The sequence below is a fragment of the Orussus abietinus genome, unplaced genomic scaffold (assembly GCF_000612105.2).
Source record: "Orussus abietinus isolate OABI.00-Male unplaced genomic scaffold, Oabi_2.0 scaffold33, whole genome shotgun sequence".
Classification (NCBI taxonomy): domain Eukaryota; kingdom Metazoa; phylum Arthropoda; class Insecta; order Hymenoptera; family Orussidae; genus Orussus; species Orussus abietinus.
The window spans coordinates 339,244-362,793 of NW_019394294.1; the positions used below are offsets into that span (position 1 = coordinate 339,244).

At 48.3% G+C, this 23,550-nt stretch overlaps 1 protein-coding gene across 1 annotated transcript in view; it reads right to left on the reverse strand.

Annotated features, from left to right (window-relative positions):
• The window catches only part of LOC105695568 (RNA binding protein fox-1 homolog 1-like), a 125,775-nt gene that overhangs the window by 6,524 nt on the left and 95,701 nt on the right, over positions 1–23,550 (reverse strand). The window contains exons 8-11 of the mRNA XM_023435026.1: positions 8,873–9,026; positions 7,562–7,625; positions 886–1,052; positions 256–319 (exon numbers count right to left, since the gene is read on the reverse strand). Coding sequence (XP_023290794.1) covers positions 256–319; positions 886–1,052; positions 7,562–7,625; positions 8,873–9,026 — 449 coding nt within the window. The remainder of the gene's footprint in view (positions 1–255; positions 320–885; positions 1,053–7,561; positions 7,626–8,872; positions 9,027–23,550) is intronic.

The window sequence follows — 23,550 nt, forward strand, 5'->3', positions numbered from 1 at the left end:
CAATATATTTGCAAGAAATTAATAAAATGTATCGTAAGTTCGGTACGTAAGCGTATCATTTTTCCCATGAAATTTGACAAGACATGATGTGAAATTAGGAATTTATTTAGAAATATGCAATAAGTATGCACTAATTCACTTTTAGGACGTTAAACATTTTATTCCCCTACAACCTTATGTACCAAAAGTGCCTGAATATCATGAATATTTTTAACAATTTTCTCTACCACGAGGAGTATTCCATAAACATCTTACCCCGTAACCGGCGACTGGTCCGATGCTGTGTCCGAGGTAGGGATCTGCATATTCCCTCCCGTAACTGCGAAGAAAGTCAAAGAAACGATTAAAAATATGTCCTTACCTCCGTAGACATTAAACGTGTACAAAAGATTAACTGGAGGGAGTAACAGAACACGTACACGTGTATAATAATTTTTTAACCGTCACCGCTTATATTCCAAATTTGTCTAATACCGGTTCAAACTACTAAATTCATCGGGTATGTTACCAATTGTATTTTCAAGGTTTCATGGATTATCAGGATAGGTGTAGCATTCGGGATCGTCTTCGTGTCTCCGACTGCGAAGGACACGGCCACGTCGGCGACTTTTGCTGGAAATGTCCACACGGATAAGCAACCGGGAACGGGTGAACAAGTAACCAGGACGAGGACATCTTCCTCCCTTCGGGAGGGAATTTCAATTACTGGAGTAGAGCGTAATATTAAAATAAAAAAAGGGGAAAAAAATAGAAAAGTGATAAAATCTTTCATCCTCCTGTTTCGTCGAGGCGGCTTGGATTTCCCCGATTCCGATTGATTAATCAGCCCCGGGTGTCGGGATTGATAAAAAAGGAAAACCTGAAAAATCCGGGGAAAATGCTTACCCCGCGACTGCGGCGTATCCGGCGACTGGTTGCGCTGCCGCTGCAGCTGCACCGTAGGCGCGCGCTGCAACTGCCGTGTAGGTCGCTGCAGCTGCATAGGTCGCCTGCTGGGCCGTCGACAGGGGCGTCTTCAGGAGCGGAGACGCTGCGGCAGCTGCGGCCGCCGCCTGCAACAACCACAACCCGCCATGCAAGCTCTCAAGCAAGCTCGAAACTGTACTAATCTCCGGACGCGGAATCTCCGGACGCGACATACAAGTACGAGTACCGAGAGTGCGGTACCGAACACCGGACTCTACCCCAACTGGGATCAAGCTGCACCTGCCGACACCTCCGGCCAATCTAGTCCAACGAGAAGAATCGAAAACCCATCTCGATGCAGATAGTTATCTAGATGGATTTTGCAACATGCTTCGAGATGAAAATTATTAACATGGACAGTTTCGGGTTAGAGTTCATTCGGGAGGGGAGGTGAGATTTTTTTATCGATCGGGATGAATTACAGGATTTTTTCATTGATAGGGATGAATTACGCGATTTTTTTCATCTATTGGGATGACGTACACGATTTTTTAATCGATAGGGATGAATTACGCGATTTTTTAATCGATAGGGATAAAGTACACGATTTTTATCGGTGACTGGACCTTTACCGTTTTTCGGAGCGTGTACCTCATCTATGAAAATATTTCCATGCAGAGGTAACGGGAAGAGATTTCGGAAAATCGGGAAAATGGAGATGAAGGTAAGGTCGATTCGATACCGAAGAGACCGAAGTGAGGTCATGCATGGTTATTTGGCGGAAGAAAGTAATTGGAAATGATTTTTACTGTACAGAGTGGGAGGTGGGCGGAAGTATATCATTAGGGAAGAGTACTCCTATAATTTAGACTACTCTCTTCAGGAATATAACAATTAAAGGGGGAACTATTGGAGCGCAAGAGAAAAAAAAATTCATCTCCACCGGAATACAGATCTCGACTTCCGACCTCGTTCCCCGGAGCTCAAGTTTAACCGGAGGAACCCTGAAGAAGGGGTTGGCAATTTTCGGTATTAATGGCGAAAAAAGGGGGGGAGGGATAATTCCAAGTGGGGAAATTTTCACATCCGCCGAATGAGGGACGCCTAACGAGCACGAACTTCCTGAAGACGTCTCCATGGCTGGATAATAAACCCATTGGCGAGGAACTCGAACCTTGAAGAGCCGTTCGGCCGAATTGACGATTGACCCGGAATTGAATTTTTTTTTTATCGGAGCATTTCTCGCGGAATTTATTCCCTCTTCAAGGTGACCAGTCGACTTCAGGTGGAGTGTAGGGTATACACCTCCGACCGCGGCCAGTTGCGTTATAATGCGCTGGTGATTTATGCCGATGGAGATAACCTCAAACCACGGCCGGACTACCACTTATTAGAGGAAACTTAGATCTATGTGCATGCATCTAGGACATGATATCTCGAGCGGCGTGTTGACCAAACGAGACTAGATTCCATCCTGATATTTCAATTTCGTCCTGCAGCCTGCAGCTGGAATGCCGCAAATTGCATTACTCGTGCCTCGGAATTATAGCAAAATTCCACGGCCCCCTAAATCGGGGATCAATTAATCAGAGCCCGACTTACGCGGAAGTGGGTCGGCCCCAAAGTTAATCCAGGTATTGAGAAACAGCTCAGGTGGAATTATCCGCCATTAGTCATTACGCATAATACCGACATGAGCTATCGGCAATTGACAATCGTTATCCGATTACCACCTGGAATGGAGACTTTCACCTGCTCTACATGCAATCACTGTCCCAGGTGCAACAAAACATGTCCAGGGAACCCTCTTGAGAATGATGGAAAGAAAATGATATAAAAGTATTTCTGAGGATTGGAAGAGAAACGAAGGAAAAAAGAATCGGAAGTTGACGATGCACCGGCTGCATTGGGGTGCAATCAGGTGCTCTTGATAAAGCCTTTTTAAAATTGTTGGCAGAATTGTATCGAATTCGGGATGGGCCTCAGTCACTGAGAATTTCTCTCCATTTTTCGAGGGCTTGCAACGAGGTAGTTAAACGCAACCGGAAGTCCGCTCCGTATGCCAGAAGGGCGCACCATAATTCCTTCAGGATACATCCTGGTGATATCGATTGCAACTTCCGTCGAAAACAGAGGCGGCGCCAGAAAGTTTTGGCGCAGCCAAAGTCTGGCCAACTTCGTCGGCAGTTCGCTTCGACGAAAAACAGGATTCGAGAGGTTAGGTTAGGATGTGCACACGTGGGTCCATCTTCTTGCGCGCAGAGTCTGGGCACAGTATATCAGAAGTTCGCCTTTTTATCCCAAACTTGGGTCCCAGGGAACACCGAAGGATTCTATTATATGCAAATCGCGGACGATGCTGTTCCCCGTGCGGAGAAAAATCCACAGCGCTCAAAAAAAAAGAAATATGTCGAGATAAAAAAAGCGAAGGTGGAGGTTCGAGGAGGGTTCGAGGAAAAGGGTAAGATGGCCGTGTATATTTTCGGGGGAAGAAGCTCGCTTGTTGGTTTGGAATCTCGGATGGTGTATGTTCTGGAGCCCGAATGCACAGAAACCGCAGAGACGGGTTTACGAAAATAAATGCGGCCACCGGTGCGGAGAAGACGCGAGTTAGGAAAACAGCGGTTGCAGTGCTGGACCCTGAGACCGCGGAAAAGTGGTCCCCGAGGTCAGTTTTCCGGGTTTTTCGTAACTTCCGGTAATTTCCAGCATGACCTAAACGGCTCCCCCGGGGTAATTTGAATAATCTCTCAATGAAAAGCGCGGAAATCGTTTCCTAAGGGATTTTAGAAAATATGTTGCCATGTTTTCCTGCAATATTTTTGACATCTTTTTTAGAGCTATGCAGACGGCGGCTTTGGGTTCTTCAGGGCAGACCCAATTACGTTTGCGAGGCGCAATTAGGATTACTGGATTGTAAAGAAACTTTTTTTCTGAAGCTTGGAGCCGCGATGAAAGGGACATAATTAATGGAGCTCGCTCAATGTGACATTATGCTCCCAGGGATTCCGGGAACGGGGAGTTTTCAGAAACGACGCCATAGCCATTTATGTTGCAGCTGCGGCTAAGTTCCGGGAGGTAATGTAAACCCGAGGAAGTTACTGGGTAGGTAAAGAAAACAGAGACTGTACTCGAAGAGGCAAGAGGTTTCTGTTTTCTCTCCCGGAAGAAGTTTCTGCCAGAGGCATTAGGAAATCCCAAACGCTCGGTTTTGGTCCTTTTTACGTCCCGCAGGACCTCCTCGGTCACGTGCCTCGGATTTCCGCGGAAAAATTATTTTCCCCGGAAAAATCGGCCGGATACTCGAAGGTAACGTCTCCCCGTACGTCTTCTAAAAGCCGGCACTTCGGAAAATGACTCCAGAGAATAATACAGCGTACTCCGTTTTTCCCTGTACTTTTTCTCTTTTTTCCCCCGTTAGAATATTCAATGGCAAGGAACGTCCGGGAAAATATTTCCCGTGAATTTCCCCCCACGAAGCTTCCAGATCCGACGCCGTTTTCATATTTATTCCGCTTACTCCAGTTCCGGACGGAGTCTGAACTTTGTCGCGCCGTGAGATGTCTCCTGAGAGATCTGGATTTTTTATCAATTCCTTAGAGACTTATCTCGCGATAAAATAGGTGACTTAGAGAAGGATTGGGGTCTCAGGGTGTCTTTGGCGATTTGTCTTAGCCTCGAATTTGCGGAGTTTCGACTTTGAGCCCCGTTTTCCGCAGGTTGGCAGACTCGCGCGTCTGACCGAGTCTCGCTTCTCCTACTGCGAGAACTCCGGATGTCTGACTCGACCCTCGCATCTTCCACTCCAAGGTTTAACATCGTCTGCAAACTTCGTAAAGAGTCCGCAGTCGCGCGAAAAGTAGCGCGTCGAGTGTGCTAATTAGTGCGACCAAGTGCCGGTGAATTAGACGTTCAAGGGACCCCAGAAGAGGAGGAGAGAAACGGAGACGGCCGCCATTAGAGAAGTCATCAACCCCCGTCCAAAGGGCGGTCTGGTCGCGGCTGAATCATCAAATTACCCCCTATTTGTTCCCCCCGGCAACGTCTGACGACTCAATTTGCGCGATTCAATGATCTCTTTAACTTGATTAAATTGCCGCGCCACAGAAAAACGAAAATCACCCGGGTAAAAATATGATTTTCCAGGAAACGGAATTACCTCTTCACGGGAGAGGACGAGACGCGTCATCTTCCGCGGGGGAAAATGAAACAGAAAGTGGCGCGGGTTAAAAGCAGACGATGGAGCCATTACTTGTCATTTCCTCGGCGAAATGACGAGCATCCGCGTGAGTTATGGAAGGACTTACAAAGTCTGAGCGCAGAGTTGGCAAGGAGAAACCGTCTCGTAAATTCCCGTCAGGCCGATGCACGCGTGGCGGAGATCGAGAGGAAGAGAACCGAGAGAGGGGAGAAACCAAATTCGTAATCCGTGGAAATAGACGAGCTACGAAATCCCACGGCGGAAAGTTTACGCGAGTTTATTCCGTCCAATCTGAGTATTGGCACGTGATATAGGGCCGGTTTTCGAGGACGAAAAATGGCCCGGAAAAATGGGCGCTCTCGATCCGCGCCGCCATATTGGCGCGAGATTTGAAAATTGATTCCCCAGAAAATACAAGATTTAATTTTTCCAGAAAATTTGTGGAAATCAATTGAGAGTCGTGGAATCTGGTACGTCGGGTCAATAGGAAAGTTTTACTACCGTAGATTAATTAATGAATTAATGCTCTATGTTAAGTACATGCCTCCTAACCGTCTGGGGGATTAAGGTTATGTCTGCACTAGACGCACTTGGTCTACGGATAGAGTAATCTGCAAGGCACGTAAGGAAGGAAACGAAAGAGGACAATAAACCACGGAGAAAAACAATTCCAACTCTCTCTACCAAGAGACCGTCCAAAGGCTCCAGCTTAGGGCTCGTTTCCAAGCAAGCGACAGCGACCGAATGTCGGTTTTCCTCGTTTCCGGTACTTTCTCCGTTAAGGCGAGTTGGCAATTAACAGTGGCTGCCAATCATCGTCAACCAGGAAAAAAATGTCAGCGATTCCTTACTGACGAACGTTTACAACGTAAATAAGGATGCCGCTTAAACGTTATCAAGTTTTATGGAAACGCGTCAAGACTATGGTAAGTTTCATGGAAACGCGATAAGAAATCCCCGTGAATTTTGAAAATTCTAAACGACCGAGCTTAACAAAATTTAGGAGTTTAAAGTAACAATTGGTAACAAATGGTTACATCCAATTCGGATAATACTTTCGCGAAGGATTGATCATGCCATTTTCATATCCCTTAGAAGTCTTGATTGGGACTCTAGGGTACAGCGAGAGGTGAGAAAGAAGGATGCTAAGAAACGGAAATAGAGAAGGAAAGAGCGAAATATCGGGCCGAGCGTAATTCCTACCTCCAGTGGCGGCGCTTTAGCCTGAAACACAAACGGCATACTTGAAAAGTGTGCGCAAACCCTCCCACCTCGGCTTTTTCGACTGGATTTTCTCGTTAACGTATCGACCTACACGCGGGTAAAGATACTCGTTGTTAAGTACGCCAGTGAACGAGTCTATACCGTGAATATCGACGCGATCGAACGGAGGGTTGGGTAAATACGCCACCATGGAAATGCGCTCGCATTTCCTGCATCGAGCCCGCCATATTTGCGGCCATGTTTGAATTACGTGCGGGGAGGTGAGAGGGGCCGTGAGGTGAAGAGGAAGAGAAAAGACAATGCAACAAATGCAACAAGATGCCGCGTCGTCATTGGCAATGTTTAAGCCCACCGTGTGATAGAAAATGATCAGAAGCATTCTAGCAGGTCTCCAGGCCTGTGATCGTTTAAAATTACTCCTCCCCATTAATTCAACTACATTCCCACTAAATAATTTCCATCTTTTCAATTTTTTTTCCTACCCCAAAGAATACTCCTAAATGCAATATTTTCAATTCAATGCAAAGTTTCGGATAATTTTTAGTAAAAAGTTGATGAGAAAACTAAATCAAAATTAGTCTCTCTGCTTAGAAATAATGGTACTTCGATGTAGAAATTTCAATATAAATGTACTAATAAAATTCACGATTATCGAGCCGATTTATCAAAAGATAACCTTTATTTCCCTAATTACTGATTTGTGAGGCACTAAGCGTGGACCAATAAGTTAGCTGCGTGAGTTTATGTTCGCGGGGGAGTGAGAGAGACAGAGAAGAGGAGAGAAAGTGAGAGAGAGACAGGTACAGAGGGGACATTGATAAAGGAGAACAATATACACGTATAGATATACGTAGCATACAAGATAGGAGTGATATATCGCGTCATTGTGCAAGCCTGGCAAAACGTATCAACTAACGTCAGCTGTTGCTTGCGGCCATTCCAGCTATAACGCCCGGCAGTTATGTTCATTTAGTAACAAATCATTGCTTTGAGTATTCCAGAATTACCGTCGAATGCGTGGACGGACATGGACGGTGTCAAAAAAGAAATATAAAAAAAAAAAGGTAATATCAAAATTGCACATCACGCAAACCTCGGTTCAATTTCCCTTTTTCGTTATAAATTATCATTTTTACAATATTTCACCGTAACGCAGTCCCATTCGTGTCCGCTCACGCATCGACATTGGTAAACTGCATGAATAAGTAATTTCTGGTATGTCAGCCTTACCTGCAGCCTGTAGTTAGGATCCTGCGTCGCTGCATGTGCTGCTAGGAAGGGGTCGTAATAGACACTGTAAACAATAAAAAGTCGTAATTAGTACACATTATGGAGCAATTAAATTCATAGCCGATTGCGCCGAATTAATGGACCAGCGAATCGCTTCCGAGAGGGCCAAAGAAACAAATTTGACGCGTCCGAATGAAAGGGCCGATGGCTTTTCGGAAATTTACGAGAAACGCGCTACGAGCGGAAAAGCTAATTTCTCACGGCATACCGTCCGCCAATTGTGGTCCTGTTTGAGCTGAGTCGAACATGTCCGTCGGAATGAACGACCGATCCCAGGAATAACTCAACGTCCGAAGAAATAATGGTCGCGAGTTTAGCCGGATTCCTCTATTTCTGCGCCAATTTTCCGCTTCCCCCCATTTTTTTTCCGGCTGGAAAGTTGGGAAATAACAGCGCCGTTCCTGGACCGGTTACACCGATCGAGGGAAATTCAAGAAAAACTACCGCCCTGAAAAATTGTCCTCGAAGTCGATAGAACGAATACGAGAATACGGCGTCATGGAATTATTTTTAAAGAGTCGCAAAATTAGAAAAAAATCGGCTTGCGAATAATTATCGGCGCAAAAAATGTCTCGATTCGATGTGGTGGAATTCTTTAAATGGGTTCTTTCTTTCTATGTTTCAGTTTTTTCGGGGATCTGAAGACCGACCGAAGTGGTCCACGGAAGAGAATCCTCCTCTCATCCCAGTCGCCAGGGGACAGGTTCGGATCCCCCGCGAAGTTAGTTCGGTACAGGTTAGGGCCGTGCAGAAACAAGCTAAAACTCGGGCAGGCAGAACACAAGTACATAACGAGCGACTCGTGCAACCGGAGGAAGTGCCTTCGTCCTGGCCGAAAAGCTCTGACATACGTGCTTGGCATTCCCGGGAAAACATAACCCCTTTGCGGAGCCGGAAACGATGATGTGCAGTAACCAGAACTGTCAACCATAATCCTGCAAAGGCCCTTCAAATCCGAACGATTCATCAAGCTCTGCGAAGGAAAATCATCCGATCAGCCGGGAAATTTCCACGGATCATATTTCCAAGAGGGTCGAAAATGAATTGAAAAATTTCATTCCTGAATTTCCGGATGAATTGCACCGAGGAATGAATTATCTCCAAAATGGAGAATCTGGAAATTCGGAGATAATTCCACGTGAGTACCGAGTGGAGGACCTTTGCAAGGGTATTCTAATCAGGTGCGAGAGTACTCACCGCGAGGTAGAGAGAAAATTCACCTGGCGGGAGAGGGTTAATTCGAATACTTACGCGTGTCCGAAGGGATGCAGGGCCGTGGCGGCAGCTGCAGCTGCAAGTGGCCCGGGGTTCCGGGTAAGTGCAAGTGCAGCGGCGCTAGTGGGGAACGCGGCCCTGGCAGCGCCGACTCTTCCCCGCTGGATGGCGACTCCCCTGAGTGCTGCAGCTGCAACACACATGCCACGACGGCCTACCTTGTAAATCACTGAGGATCACCGGTGGAGAGCGTTGGCCGAGGTGAGAGCCTGATGCAGGAACAGCAGCGGCGGCGGCAGCAGCAGCGGCACCAGGAGCAGCAGCCGGAGGGGTGTCGGGAACACGAGCCTGCAGCCGAGGCTGCGAGGAATCGGGGGGGAACACCCCCAACATATCCGAAATACGGGTCTGGGGCGAACGACTCGACAGGGCACGTCGGAAGCGAGTCGAGCGACGAGTGGAGAACTCAGGGCGCTGTAGGTAGACCTGCAGCGGAAGAGGACGCTGCAAGGTGCACGGTGGAGACCGCGGGAAAAATCGGATCCCCTGGCGCGAGTCCCTCGAGGGAGACTCTGCACCTGAACAGAGACCCCGAAGACCCATCCGCTGGTCCCCAGGTCCAGAAGACAGGGACTGGAAGAGCCGATCAGTCGATTTTAGTCGAAGAGGGAGCTCGAAGAGCGGAGAGATCGTCTAGATTGGAGATCAAGTTGTCTTTGAGCGATTACCGGCCCCTGGCGACCAGGTCCTTGGGCCTGGACCAGGACCTGCCAACCACGAGTGCGGGTGCGAGCTGCACCCCAGGATGGGGGATCCCGCAGAAGTCGGTGGAGCGTCCTTGGCATCCCAAGACGCCGGCTCAGAGGATCGTCCCTACTGTTTATCAGCAGTTAGGGGCTGCGCAGATGTTGCCGAGAGAGCAGACTCTGGCGCAGAAGGTGCTGCCCTTCAGGGCCAGGTACCCCCCGAAGAGGAAGAAGAAGAGGAAATCCATCAACTTCCTGGAGCCCGTGCACTCGCAAGCGTCCCTGGAGTCCGTGGTCACGGTCCTGGGCACCGTGAAACCCCTGAAGCCGGCCCTGAGGAATTCCGTCTCTCTTCGAAGCCTGACCTCCTCCGTGCGATTCGCTCTACCCTCCGAGGACGAGGCCTCCTTCAGGGTCCGCCATAAAATCATCAGGCTCGGGGATTTTCAGATCCTGTACGAGGTCGACGAAGACGGTCCCATCGGCTGGGTCACCTCCTGCAAGTACTTGCTGAAGACCAAGTTCTTCAGGCTGGTGACGTGCCTGGTTTTTGGAGTCATCGTCCCCTCGTTCCTGGTCGTTCCTGTTCTGGTGGTCTGCGCCGATTAGATGAGATGGAGGAATGCTCTTCGGCTTCTTTATTTCGGGTTCTTCGACATCCGATAATGCGATCGCTCCTTCTTCTGCGTTCGATCTCGTGAATCGATATGGGGTCAATGGAGCAAGTAAACCCCGGATGACTTCCTGACTCCGATGATCCTGTGCCTACCTTTCTTCAGCATCTCGTAGATTTTGGCCTTCCATCGCTAGCCTCGTGACCTGCAGTATCTTTCTCAAGTTGCACTGACCTCGCCCTCGGAGAAGATGTCGAAGAGATCGGTTAGCTGAAGGAGCCAAGTCCAACTACTCGAGCAAACACCGTGAGTAAATGGCGAGGGCCGGTTAGGGTCTCATCGAGACCTCGGGGTGACGTTAGGGTACCCCGAACTACACCTATCGCGACCTCTTTACAGGCGTTTCAACAAGACCAGGCCGTGATGCAGCAGGCAAAATCTAGGCTTCAGGCTACAGGGTCACAAACGAACACGGAAAAACAGTCAAGACCGACCTGGGGATCCCGGCAAGGGCCTCTTCGAGGTCCCCGACTTGTTTCCCAAAATTCACCGGGACTCTGCCTCGAAAAAAATCTCAAAAAATTTCATTCCGCGTCCAAAATGACATCGAATCCCCCAAACTCTATATTCAATAATTACCACGCGAATCCCAATTAATGCACACGTTACCGATATCACCAAAATACGTTAAACGTGAAATTACAAAATCCAAAATGAAAAACTCTCTCGGCACTCGTTAATTATTCATTGTGATCAATAAATTATGGAATTAGGTTAATTAGAGGAGGCAGAGAATTTTGGTGTACTTTGCCACAGGTCGGGGCGTTTCGCTCTAGGGTGGCGAAAGGGTTAACATTGTTAACATCGATACGTGCGTCGGGGGGTGCCATTGTTGCAGGAGCTCTAACGAATGCAACAACCGTGTGCGTGATCGTGCAGGTGAGATAGAGAGAGAAAGAGAGTGCTTGTTACATGGCAGGGTGGAGTCGGGGGTGCTGGGGGAGAGACTGATAAGAACGAGAAGACAAAGTTCGGGCATCGGGGTGGTAGTAGGCTCCTGGGAGACGAGTCAGACGAAACAACGAAAGGGGCAGGCAAGGTTAAGGTCCTTATACCTCCGTCTCGCCGCAGCCCTGGGGGTGATGACGAGGGGTGCAGCTGCAGGGGATGGCGTGACCGCGGCCGCTGCAACTGCTGCCGCTGCAGCCGCCGAAGGTGCCGCCGCTCCTAACCAGCTCCAAGGCACGGCAGGCAACCTGTATCCTGTCCAAAACGTTAGTCCTACCCGACGTGTCATTGAAAACCGTCCCTCGGAGCCATTTTTTCATCCCCCTAGGAAAAAAAGCGCCCCCAAGGCGCCTTTTTTCGGCGTCGAATCAAAGGATCCAGGAAAATTGATACACCGATTTAAGAAGAAAGAAAGGAAAAAGAAACCCTCCATTGAGCCAGAGAAATAATTTAAAGAATAATTATTTCACTCAAATGAACTGGAATAAATTAAATGTAACATTTCCTCGGAATTACGATAATTTACCTTAGTCTATTTCGGTTTAATAGTTATTCTTTGAATTTTCTGAGATTCAATGGATTTCTTTTTTCCTCGGTGTCTGGGATCGGGGAAACCGGTAATTAGGAAGTAAACCTCGGGCAGAAGTCGCGCCCTTTCCTCTTCGCGAACCACCCCTTCTCGATGGGGAAATTAAATAAAAACGGGGAGAGTTAGGTTAGGACTCCGGATTCTAGGGTATCGGGGGAAGGACCGCATTGAGTTCCTCGGGGAATTAAATCAGGGGTCGTCGTTTTACATAACTTTTTTTTTTCCTGGTATTTATACGGAAGGGTGGATTTCCTACCTCGTGGAAAATGGGGGGAGTGGATTAGTGGAAGTCGATAGGTCGTCGCGGTGTATCGAGACGTATTTCTAAAAATCCCGGGAATGGATAGTGGATCGTTCCGGTAACGAGGCCGGGGAAAATCTGCGATCTCTTTCCGAATAGGGAAAAAGGAGGGTAGAATAAGAGAAACAAATATGGCGGTAAGTAGCTTTCGCGGGCCCCACTCCGATTGTACGGATCGCGAGCTCGCCGGAATGGAAATCCGCGGAATATCGAGGAAGGCAACACAGCGGCGGGTATTTTATTTCCCGTGAAAAAAGGGGAAAAAGGCAGAGAGAGAGAGAGAGAGAGAGAGAAAGAGAGACAACGGCCGCGTCTGGGCGCGCGAATCGTCCTCGTCGAGGTATCGATCGCTCGTAACGAGCGCCGCGACGCTGAAGCGCCTCGTGCAGACCTGCCGTTGTCTATCCGTAGCATTTGTGCTCGTTACGTATGTACATTTATAAATAAAAGGCGAGCCCCGATTCGCGTCACGCGGTGCGTACCGGGCCGCTTAACGAGCGCGAGACAGAGAGGGGAGAAAAAAGGAAGAGACCGCCATTTTCATCCGGCCATTGTTGCGCCCCGTCGCTTCTAAGCGCGGCCATGGATTCGGATTTCCACATTTTCGGATCTCCGAATCACCGTGAATATCGAATGAAACACGCCAAATCGTAGGAAAGGACCGTCACCTCGAGGAATTCAATCCTCCCCGTGAAAAAGGGGGGAATAAATTCGAAAACGTGAGTCGGCATCCACGAGGCCGTTGCCGTGCGCGCTGCCATCTTGGATGCGGACTCGTATTTTCGATTCCACCCAATTTCTGATTATACCGAGGATTTGCCTCCTCGAGGTGATAATCCTTATCCGTAATTCGATTCCCTTTCACTCGAGATTCCCGGTAATACTTCCTTCTCGGTACGGATCGCGAGTATATTCCGAAAGTCGAGAAATTTGAATGTGGCGCCGCCAACGCCGCGCGCGCCGCCATCTTGGCGACCTCGCGGGTCCGCGTCGGGATCGTTATCTGCCCCGGAAAAGGGTGCCGGTTAGGAAGAACTGCGAAGCCAGCGAAAGTCGGACCCTTCCCTTTCGATTCCGCGTCTCCGCGGATTTTGCAAAAGCGCCGCGAAGGGCCCTCGAGTACTCGCGATACCGCGATGGAAAAAGGACGCGTCGAGGGCGCCGGAGAAAGAGAGGCGCGTGCTCGAAAGTTGACGAATCACGAGCGGGTCTGAAGAGGCCCTCCAAGTAATCAGCCGCCCATCGCGTCCTGCCTCTGCACCGCTAATAATGATCACCGAGCGCGTCTACGCGGCCATTTTAAAAATCCGCTTAGCTAAAAAAAAAAGAAATTCAAGAAACCACGCCGCCCTCCGAATGATAAAAAATCCCATAACAAAGAAATAAATGTCAAAAGAATTCTCGAATGTATAAAAAATGTCGAAGATCTCAGAAGATATCGAAAGTCGTGAAAATCTAAAACATTCCAATAAACCCCCCTACCGTCACGAGGAAACCACCCCATTGAATTTTTTTTTTTCAAAGTTTCCGGTCGAGGAAAAAATTGTTCCCCTTCCCCATATCAAGTGGGGGACAATTTAAAGGTTTTCCAGTGTCAAAATACAGAATCACGAGGATGGAGCGAGTGCACCAGTGACGTCACAACTCGTGCGTCGAGCAGACGAAGGGGGGTCGCGGGAGGCGGTCGTCGGGGCGGCGGGGAGGCGGTCGACGGGGCGGCGGCGAGGATTCCGTAAAGGGGATGTACCGGGGCACGATCGTACGAGCCCGGCTCGTGTCAAGAGCCATCATTGGGGTGCACCGGTGCTGCGAGTAATTCATATGATCGAGCACCGAAGGGGGGCGAGGGGATGCTGGGCGGCCGGGTGCAGAGAGGGAGAGAGGCGGAGAGAGCTCGGAGCAAGGAGTAAAGGGGGCTGCGGAAGAGGAGGAGAGAGGTTGCTGGCAGGGTTGCTCGGAGCGATCAATAAACGCGCCTGCCAGCCACCCCTGGACCACCACCCCTTCGCCCCGCGCTTTCTTTCCACCCTTTCTCGCTCCCCCCGACTGTAGCGTCCTCTTCTTGCAAATCGGGCTAAGCCGAGTCTTGACACGGAGGCTGGACTGATTTGGCATTAGGGGCTTCAAGAAGGACGGGGTTAGGAGAAGTAGGGGAGGAGTAGAGGGATGTCGGATTTTTGTCGGAACGAGGAAAGAATCCGAAGTATCGGGGAATATTCTGGTTTTGGGACCCGGTCGGGTGCAGTGAGATGGGGTGGAAGTCCCCAGGAATTTCTGGACAATTCGGGAGGAAGTTCTACGGGGTGGGGTGTCTGGGGTGATTATTGGGGGAGAGGAGGGCGCTCGAAAAATGGAAATTCCAGGGTGAATGTGCCGAGGGCACCGAATGTATCGCCGCGATCGGCGAGGCTTGTGGAGGGTCGAGGATGCGGGCGGGCGCCATCTTGGATATTCTAGCGCGCCGATTGGTCGGCTCCAACGGAACGAGGCGCGTCATTGGTCGGTCGCAGCCAATCGCCGCGGCGCCAGGTTTTTCGATCACGTCTAACCCGGAACGCGGTAACTCCATTAAGGCTCGTTCGGAGTTCCGTTATTAGTTCCCGCGTTCCCGCAGCGCTCCCCTGAATTTCGAAGTCGGCTCCATTTACTGCGGCGTTTCCGCGAGTCGAAGTGGGGCTCGTAAACCGGTGATAATCTCGAGAGGAGTTCGTGCCCCGGACTTACCTCGCCGAGGAACAAGAACTCCCCTCCGGGCGCAATTTCGTTTTTGCTCGCCCTCGTCGGCGCGTTCTCGACCTTCTCGTTTCAGGTCTATGTTGGAGCGGACTTCGAAAACCTCCTGGGTCACGTGGGACGCCGAGGAGCGCCGCGATTGGCCGAGCGTCCAAGATGGCGGCCGCGGCGGCAATTCGAAGCACCCGCGTCCGCGATTGGTCGATAGCCACAAAGTAAATTTCAAAGTGCCTTGTAAGTCACCCGTTTCTTTCCGACGCCGCATTTTGGATCGCAAAGGCCAATGAACCGCGTCGGAAGAAATTCAATATGGCGGATTTGAATGCATCGACCGAACCGAGTAACGTCGGACTAGATGATGGTTACTCGGAGGGGTTTGAAGATTTCTTCCGAGGTTATCTTCACCTGTCTAACCTCAAAGTCATCTTCAAACTCCTTTATTCGTTTCGATATTAATGGGCGCGTAATTTGAAACGAACCGCGTCAATTGGCCGAGGGCCGACCAACCGCGTCGAGGCATGTCGCGAGGCGAGGCGGTGATTGGTGCATTCCGGTGTACCGGCCGATCGGGTGACGGTTCGAGGGGAAAGAAACGCGCGCCCGAGGCTTACATCTGAAACGGGAGCGGGCGTAGAAAAAATATGTTCGGTTAGTCAATATGAAAACATACAGATAGGTGAATACAGCCTCGTAGACTCAAGTCGGATGCACTAGAACCACAGTCGCATAACCCACGAGTAAAGCAACAGTAATTAGGTGTACCTCCAATATACAAGTAGTAGTAAGTAGTAAGTAGTAAGTAGTAGTAAGTAGGTAATGGTAATAACGAATTCGAGAAAAAAAAAAAAAAGAAGATATCTAACAAGTCACTAGGCGGCCAGCGAGCGCGAACCACGAGACTGCGAGGTGCAACCGGGCGCTTTCCTAGTCTCTTTCCATAGTTCGAGAGGATCCCGAAATCGCCGATGCACCCCAACGATTTCGGAACGCGACGTGCGCGCCGACTCACCGCGCCGCCATCTTGGAGCGGTTGGACGCGCGATATACGGACTCCGCAAACCGAGCCATCCCCTTGATATTCTTCCGTAGGGGCAGCGAAAAGGAAAAAGAGCGAACAGAGGGGCATCCTTTGTTTTCTCTCTTTCGGTTTTCCCGTTTTCTCAAACCATCGGGCCCGATCCATGCCCTCCACGTCCATAGCCGCGATTTCCAAGATGGCGGCGCCCGCGACTCGGCGCCGAGCACTCTGCACTCCCCTCCTCGCGGATACGCGCGCGTGCAGGGGCAGTTCTTGCAGCAGCCAGCGTCGCCGGACGGAGAGGAACCCTCCTCTCGGAGAACGGATCTCTCATTGGCCTCTGATAATTGAAAGCCAACACGCAATTCCGCCATGTCGCGTGTTGATCTTCAATCCCTCGCGCGTCCACTATCCTCGCTCGAGGGTGCAAGGGCACCGACGGAAGGGAACGGTTACAAAAGGTGAGCGAGTATTCGGTTAGCTAGTTCCTCGACTCGGGGATTCGTAAGGGCGAAATTCCCGTAACTACGTCACGCGATTGCGACTCTTAAGCGCCGCCCGTATTCCAGGCCCTGCGTCGCGGGGCCGTAGGGCTCATTTTCGCGTGACTTCGTTCCGCGAGTTTCGCCCCTACGGCATGCCTGTACAATCACGCCCGCATCCGATCGGCGGGTTCGGGGGATATTCATCTCTTTCCGGTAAGGCGGGCTACTGCGCATGCGCTTGCACTTGCTCGAGCACTCACGCCCGGTATATGCCATGCACCGTCAGGCGGAACGCGCCGGAACAGGATCGGAAGAGAGCCGAACAGCGGCTAGTTACAAAGTGTGCGTACATTATGCACCTATGTAGTTCCAGTGCAAGTCAAAACTATAATCTGGTAAGCAGGGTGTTCCAAGATCCTTCAACGACTTGCGGTCAGGGGGAGAGAGAGGCCAACGTGCCGCCCACGTGGGGGCGAGAGAGAGGGGGAACCGGGGCTCTCTTCCTCTATGTCCCTCTCTCTCTCGCGCGCGGCACGGACGAAGCTGCGGCTGCGGAGGAACCGCGCATACCCGACGAGTATCGTCGGTGCGGCCAATCGATGGCCCGATGCGTCACGTCATCTATACTGACTACCAACTACTGTCAGGAATCGATGCTGCCAACTACCGGTAGGTGTCAGCGAATCCTCTGCCAACCTCGGAGCAGTTTTCGAAAATTCATCTCAATTACATAATATTTTCATTTTTTCTTTCTCTCTAATAAACGTCCCGAAATTACGCCTCGCTTATTCGACTGAGAAAAAATGTCCTTGAAGCAAAGAAATATTTTCGTAAATTCGACGAATAATAATTTCACTCAAATAAATTGTCATAATTCGGAAGAGTCGTTGCATCCAATCTATTCAAGTTTATCTGCGTCAAATTATTATTCTCTGATTTAACAAAATATTTCTTTCAAGAACATTTCTTTTTCTCAGTGTATCAAATATCAAGGTTCTACTTTAAAATCGCCATTTTGTGAAAGTAATAATTAACATGTTTTTTAGGAAATCTACCGAGCAGGTGTTTATGGATTTCTCGCCCCGGTGAATTTTCCAAAATGGAGGAAGGTGCGAATTAAACAGTTTTATCGATTTTCCGGAAAACTTCTCCGAAGATCTCGAGTGGCAGAGGGGAAGTCGATCTCACGGGGGACCGATCGATCGGTCCCCACTAATTGACGGCATTTTCGAGCATGCAGCAACCTCGCCGGCCATTTCTCTCGCCAACTAGCACACCGTGCCACGATCATTAACATTAATCAATGAAAATTAACGGCTCCAAATGTTATGCCGTCGCCCGCCTGCCGCAAGCGCCGCGGATAGACCGATTGATCGGGTCGGAATATCGATTGGTCAGGTCGACATGAAGAGGCCAAAAAGGCAGAACCTTGACCCTCGCGTTCCAAGTTCCAAGGGCTATTCAAGGTCTCTGCAAGGCAGTTCCAAGGCCGAGCTAAAAGACCCTGAAGAGAGGCTTCGGGCTGGCGGGCGAAGCTTGGAAAATTATAAATAAAAACATAACGCTAATCGAGTATATATATATATGTATATATATATGTATATATAATATATTCACAGGTGAATCTCATATGAAGGCAAGCCAAGGCCACGACATGAGACGTGCAAATTAAAAAAGGTAATAATATTAAAAAAGCAATTAAAAATTCTCTCCCAAAACCGCTCCAACCACAACCAAGCACAACCACAGGCAAGGTATACGGGCCTTCGTCAACGAGACAGTCATCAACCAGTGAATGTGGCGCATTACCGTGATTATTATGTAACAGTTAAATCATAAGAGAGAAACAAAAAAAAAAGAAAAGTAAATGACAACCGAAACAAAAATGATCGAGAAAGATAGAGAGAGATTGAGAGAAAGAGAGAAAGAGAGAGAGAGATAAAATAAAATATACGAAAATCAAGGAGACACGTGTTCACGTTTGTGGATGTGTAATTACGTGTGGTATGTGACGAAAATCAAGAGTAACAAGTGATCAATCAATCTCAAGTCAATCAATCCAATAATGGCGTGATCCAATATTAACAGTAGTTGCAGTCAATAAAATGCCAATCGAATATTAATTAGGGCTCAAGAGTAGGAGAGGAGTGACAGAGAGAAAGAGTGAGGGGCAAAGAGAGAGAGAGAGGGTGAGAGAAAGAGAGAGATAAATTAATTCCTTCCACTCTGGTATTTAAATTCGAAATCATTTCGACAAATCCCGAGGGAATTCCGAGAAGCTGTTATCATCTTGAGGATATTCAAAGAAAGGTGTCGAGAACGTGTTTTCTATTTCTTTTCTCTTTTTTAGGAGTCCTCTGCTGAAGGGTCATCATATCATTGACGGGAACGACAAGGGACAATTGAACAAATTCATTCATGGAACTTCGCAGATTTTGTACAGAAAGAGAGAGAGAGAGAGAGAGAAAGGGAGAGAGTGGGAGAGAAAGAAAGAGAGGAGGAATACAGTTCGACAGATGACATCGGGCGGACTGGACTGGACGGAGATAGAAGGTCGCAATTAAGTTAATAATAATAAAATTACAATAATTAATAAATTATACGTATTATGTGTACGAACAAAAAAATAATACCTCATGCTTTACCACTGGAATGAGCCCTAGACTAGCTACTAGGCGAGAATCATTATTTATTTACGAAAGCTAGTTGCCAAACGCAGATGAAACTGCAAACCACCAGGGCTAGGAGATATATCGGGGCTTGAGAGGACTTCCGGTTTCTACTCTTGTCTCTCTTCAGGGTTCTTATCGTTCCCTCTTTTCTCACATTTTCCGACCCTTTCCTCAAAAGCTTCGAGCGCGACTTCCTTTCCCTCGATTCTCTCGTTTCCTTTCCGTGGTTCCTTCGGCGTATTGAACGATCGTATGTTTTTTTTTTATATCCATCCTTCCTCGTTTTATACGTATCTGCGTATCTATATTGACTTTTATATATTCTAGGTACGGAGAATCCTCAAAGTCCCCAAAATGCAGCTCGTAGGCGTGTTAGGTTAGGCCATCCTTCCTCTTTAACGCTTCCTGGATGCACTTTCTCTTACTCTAAGTTGCAGAGTGCAGTTCCTTGGTTGCACATGCTACCTGGTGCAAGACTTGCGAGGCTCGCCATTTTACGAATATATATTTATATATTTATATATAGTACGATAGATTGCCATGACAGTGATGCATTCCAGCAGCGTGCTCGTGAGCACGACTCGATGACGATTAGGCGACTCTACATATCCATATATTATATACAATATATATATGATATATAGACTAGAGTCGAGCAAAACCTACAACACCGTAGAAGTCATTCGACGAAATTCTTATCTTCCACTCCTGAAGGGAATTCCTCTGGAGTGATTTTTCGTTTATGAATTTTTCTTTCTCCTTCATACTTAATAAGAGTTTCCTCGTTTGACTTTCATTTGTTAGTCGTTACTTCCAAATTCTGCTCAACTCTGGACCAAAGAAATACATATTGCATGCAGAGAAGGCAGATCGGTCTCCTCTCCCTCTCTAGCCCCCCCCCCCCCCTCTCCCTTTTACTCTCCCTCTCTCTCTCTCGTTACGCTTCCTCTTATATATTTCTTATTTCCCTTTTAATTAATCCCTTGATTTAATCAGAAGCTCTAATCGGTGCACCGATTATTACCACGCGACGAATTTAAGCTCGCGAGTTTCCTCTTAGAATTAAGCATCTCTATTAATTTCTCTGTGCCAATGGCGCACGTACACGCAATGTGTCTAACAGATATGTATATTGACTCGTGTATATCGACTCGATGCATCCCGACCACTTCTGGGAAGATCGATCTCCCGGCGCCGGAATTAAACCGGAATAACCGGCAGCGATTTGTCAATTGCGCGGAGAGAGAGTGCGTTTTCGCAATTTCGAAGGAAAAACATTCGAGAGGATCGATGAGCGGGCCCGAAGATGCAGATTTATGCGGCAAAACTGCAGCTGCAACTGCTCTTGGGAGGAATATCTATGCGACCTCGCAATTCCAAGTTTTCCAATTTTTGTGTGTGGGGGGAGGGAGGGATTTTTTACTTGGAGTGCACTCAGCAAATTACGCTTCGCAGTCGAGGGATGAGGAAAGCGCAAAGTACAATGGAACTGGCGATGAGACAAAATGCCCGAAAATTCGGAAACCTTTTTTTTTCCCCCTTTCAGGACGTCCGGGGAATTTCTGGCGACACTGACGAAATGATGACTCCGGATATTTTTGTGGAGAGAGAGAGAGAGAAAGAGAGAAAAAGGAAGAGCGAGTCGGCCCTGTTGGAATTGCAAGGCTCCCACGAGTCCTCTCTGTCCGGCGAGATTGCCAACAATTCCTTTGTCCTACCCCAACCAGGGAGCAAATCAAGAGGAAAAGAGACGGACGCGGCTCGAAATAAAGGGGGCGAAGAGGAGAGAGAAAAAAGAAAAGGGGGCTGGCGCGGAGAGACGAAAAATGGAGAAACACGCGTCGGCCGTCGAAATGGAATTCGGGAAAGAGCTCTAATTCGACCTTAGAGGGTGAAGAGAGAAGACGAGAGATAACGAGAGCCAAAAGAGAGACCTTCTCTCTCGGCCATCCTTAATCGCTAGATTCCTCTGATTGTTCCTCTTTTCATTTTATCTTCTCGTCCCTGGGGTCTCTTTTTAACCTCCTTTCCCCGGAACTCGAATTTGGAGAATCGAAATCCCGGAACGACGGATATAAACGAGCAGAGAGATATTAAGAGAGAGAGAGAGAGAGAGAGATTAAGGGGGAATTTTTAACGAGAGAGAGAGTGAGAGAGAGAGAGAGGGTGGAGGAGAGAGCGAACGAGCGAGTGAGTGAGAGCATTCAGCGTAAAAATCGAGAGTAACACACGAACACTGACTTCGAAATGCAAGTGCATGCTGCAACCGGGAATGGTCGCTACTCTTTGGAGTATTTCCATATTTTCGATTTCTTATCTCTGGTTGTCAAAACGACTCGAACAAGATATCTCGCCTCTTCGTTTTCTAGAAAATCTCTTTATTCATCTCTGTAAAGTCGCACGATAAAGTATGCGTATAAAAGTACGTGTATATGTACGGATCGGTAAAAAGAGATCGTCCTGGTCTCCCTCTCTCCGCGGAATGTACGAGTTGTGTACCTAGCTCGGTTTGCACCGAGAGAAAAAAAAAAGAGATAAGTGCAGCGACACTTGGACGCAATTTCTGCATTTATATTTCGCGATGTACAAAAATTCCTGCCAGGGCGGAAATGAAATTCCCGGGAAATCCCCCCCCCCCCAAGCCGAGGAAATGGATTTCGTATAGAAAATGGAGAATTTCCATTTCTTCAGGATCTTGAATTTCTTGTGTCTCTTCGACTCCTTCGATTTCTCTCTCGGTGCATCCACGTGTTTATTTATCGGCTCGCCCTCTAAGATATCCGTATTCCTGCGTTAATTATATAAGAGACCTTGCGAGGCTCTTCTCTAAGGAATGTGTCCTTGTTCCTAGCGTCGAATGTTAGGTTATGTTGAAAATGTCGCGTATGACCTCCGTTACAGCCTAAAAACTGGAGCAATGCCGAGATGGGCCGGGCCGATACCGACGTCTCGTTGGAACATGATATCACAAACCACAGCGGACATGGAGGCGACATTAAACAGGGCCTCGTCCATCTCTGATATGTTAAGGCCTACCGCGTAATGGAAACACAAGGAATAACAGAAGAAAATAACCGGCAGAGGAATTAAGGAAATTAATTACGAAGCACCGAGAGGGTACCTCCACTCGTCCCGAATTACCCGGCGAAAAATGTAAACGTAATACGGCTACTTGAAGGAGAGAAAAATCCACAAAGGCCTTTGATTTTCCATAGAATTGGAAATTGCGTATGGAAAAACGTTTGAAAAATATTTTACACCTTTTTTCTTATTTTTACCGCCTAAGGGTTATATTTCATTTTTATCGTGTATATATCCTTTCGTTAATGACGAAACGTTTTGGCTTTTGAATTATTCCTTGTATTTCCAGAGTCGTACGTAACGGAATGCAGAAAATGTCGCATTGGGAATGTCAGCTTCAGCGACGCCTCCGCCAGAGCGCGCCATAGTTCAATGTTTCTCTCGCTCTCGCGTTAAGCTTCTCGTATAGTGTCTTCTCTCTCTAGCCCGTAATTTCCTGCGCCCTCATATTTTTGCTTCCTTTCTGGCTCCCTTTCATTATCTTGATCTCTCTTTTCCCATTTCCAGGGGCTCTTCTTCTCAGGTCTTCAGGCATGGCGGAGAGCTTAGGGCGTGCGCGCACTCGAGCAGTTACGTATGAAACTCCTCGTACACGGAACCGTGGCATGCATCTTATCACTATCGTAGCAGACTAGGCTATCCTAACCTAAAAATGGCAACTTCTTTGAACCCTCTCTCACGCGATATCCTCCTCTGGTCGAGAACCACCGAATCGCCCGGGAAAAAAGAAGAAAAAAAAGAGAAAACTGCAATCAGAGAGAGGTCGCGAGGAAACTCAAGTTGAAATCAATCCAACGAAGTGTCGAGGACGAAACGAGTATTTTGAGGTTAAGTCGACTCCGAGATCGCGGCCCTGCATCGGCTCGAGAGTTCCACCTCGCCGGATTTCCCTTTCTCGGTGATTTTTTTTTCTATCGATTCCAAAATCTATCATAGAAGCTTCCATAAAAATTCAAGTCTAGAAGGTCCTCCGCCACTTTCCGTTGGAGCCAATTCCGTTGACGCGCATCGGCGACGTCTGATTGGTCGACTTCGATTCCGGATATCTCGGAAATTCCGGCTCGGGGAGAATTTTGCAAAATAGACTTTCAACTCCTTTTTCCGAGAGGATTGACTTGGTAAAAGGAAATCCGGCGATTTCGGGAACCTTTACAATGATTATCGCAAACCTAACCTAATTTCGACTGCGTGTCTCACTAACTACTTTACCCTGCATCGTTGGCTCGAGGTGCCACGACAGAATGGCACCTCGAATTTCTTCATCAATAGACAAAGCCTTTTCTCGAGTCTGAGTACGTAGAGGGGATTGGGAGATTTCGGATTTCCGGGCTTTCGGAAATGCGCCACGGGAGAAGAGCCATGGCGCGAATGGACGAGGAGGCGAGAGGAGCTTGGAGAACTAACGAACAAAAAATAGAAAGACAAAAAAAAAACAACAGAATAAGAGAAGTAGCAGAAAAACTGCAT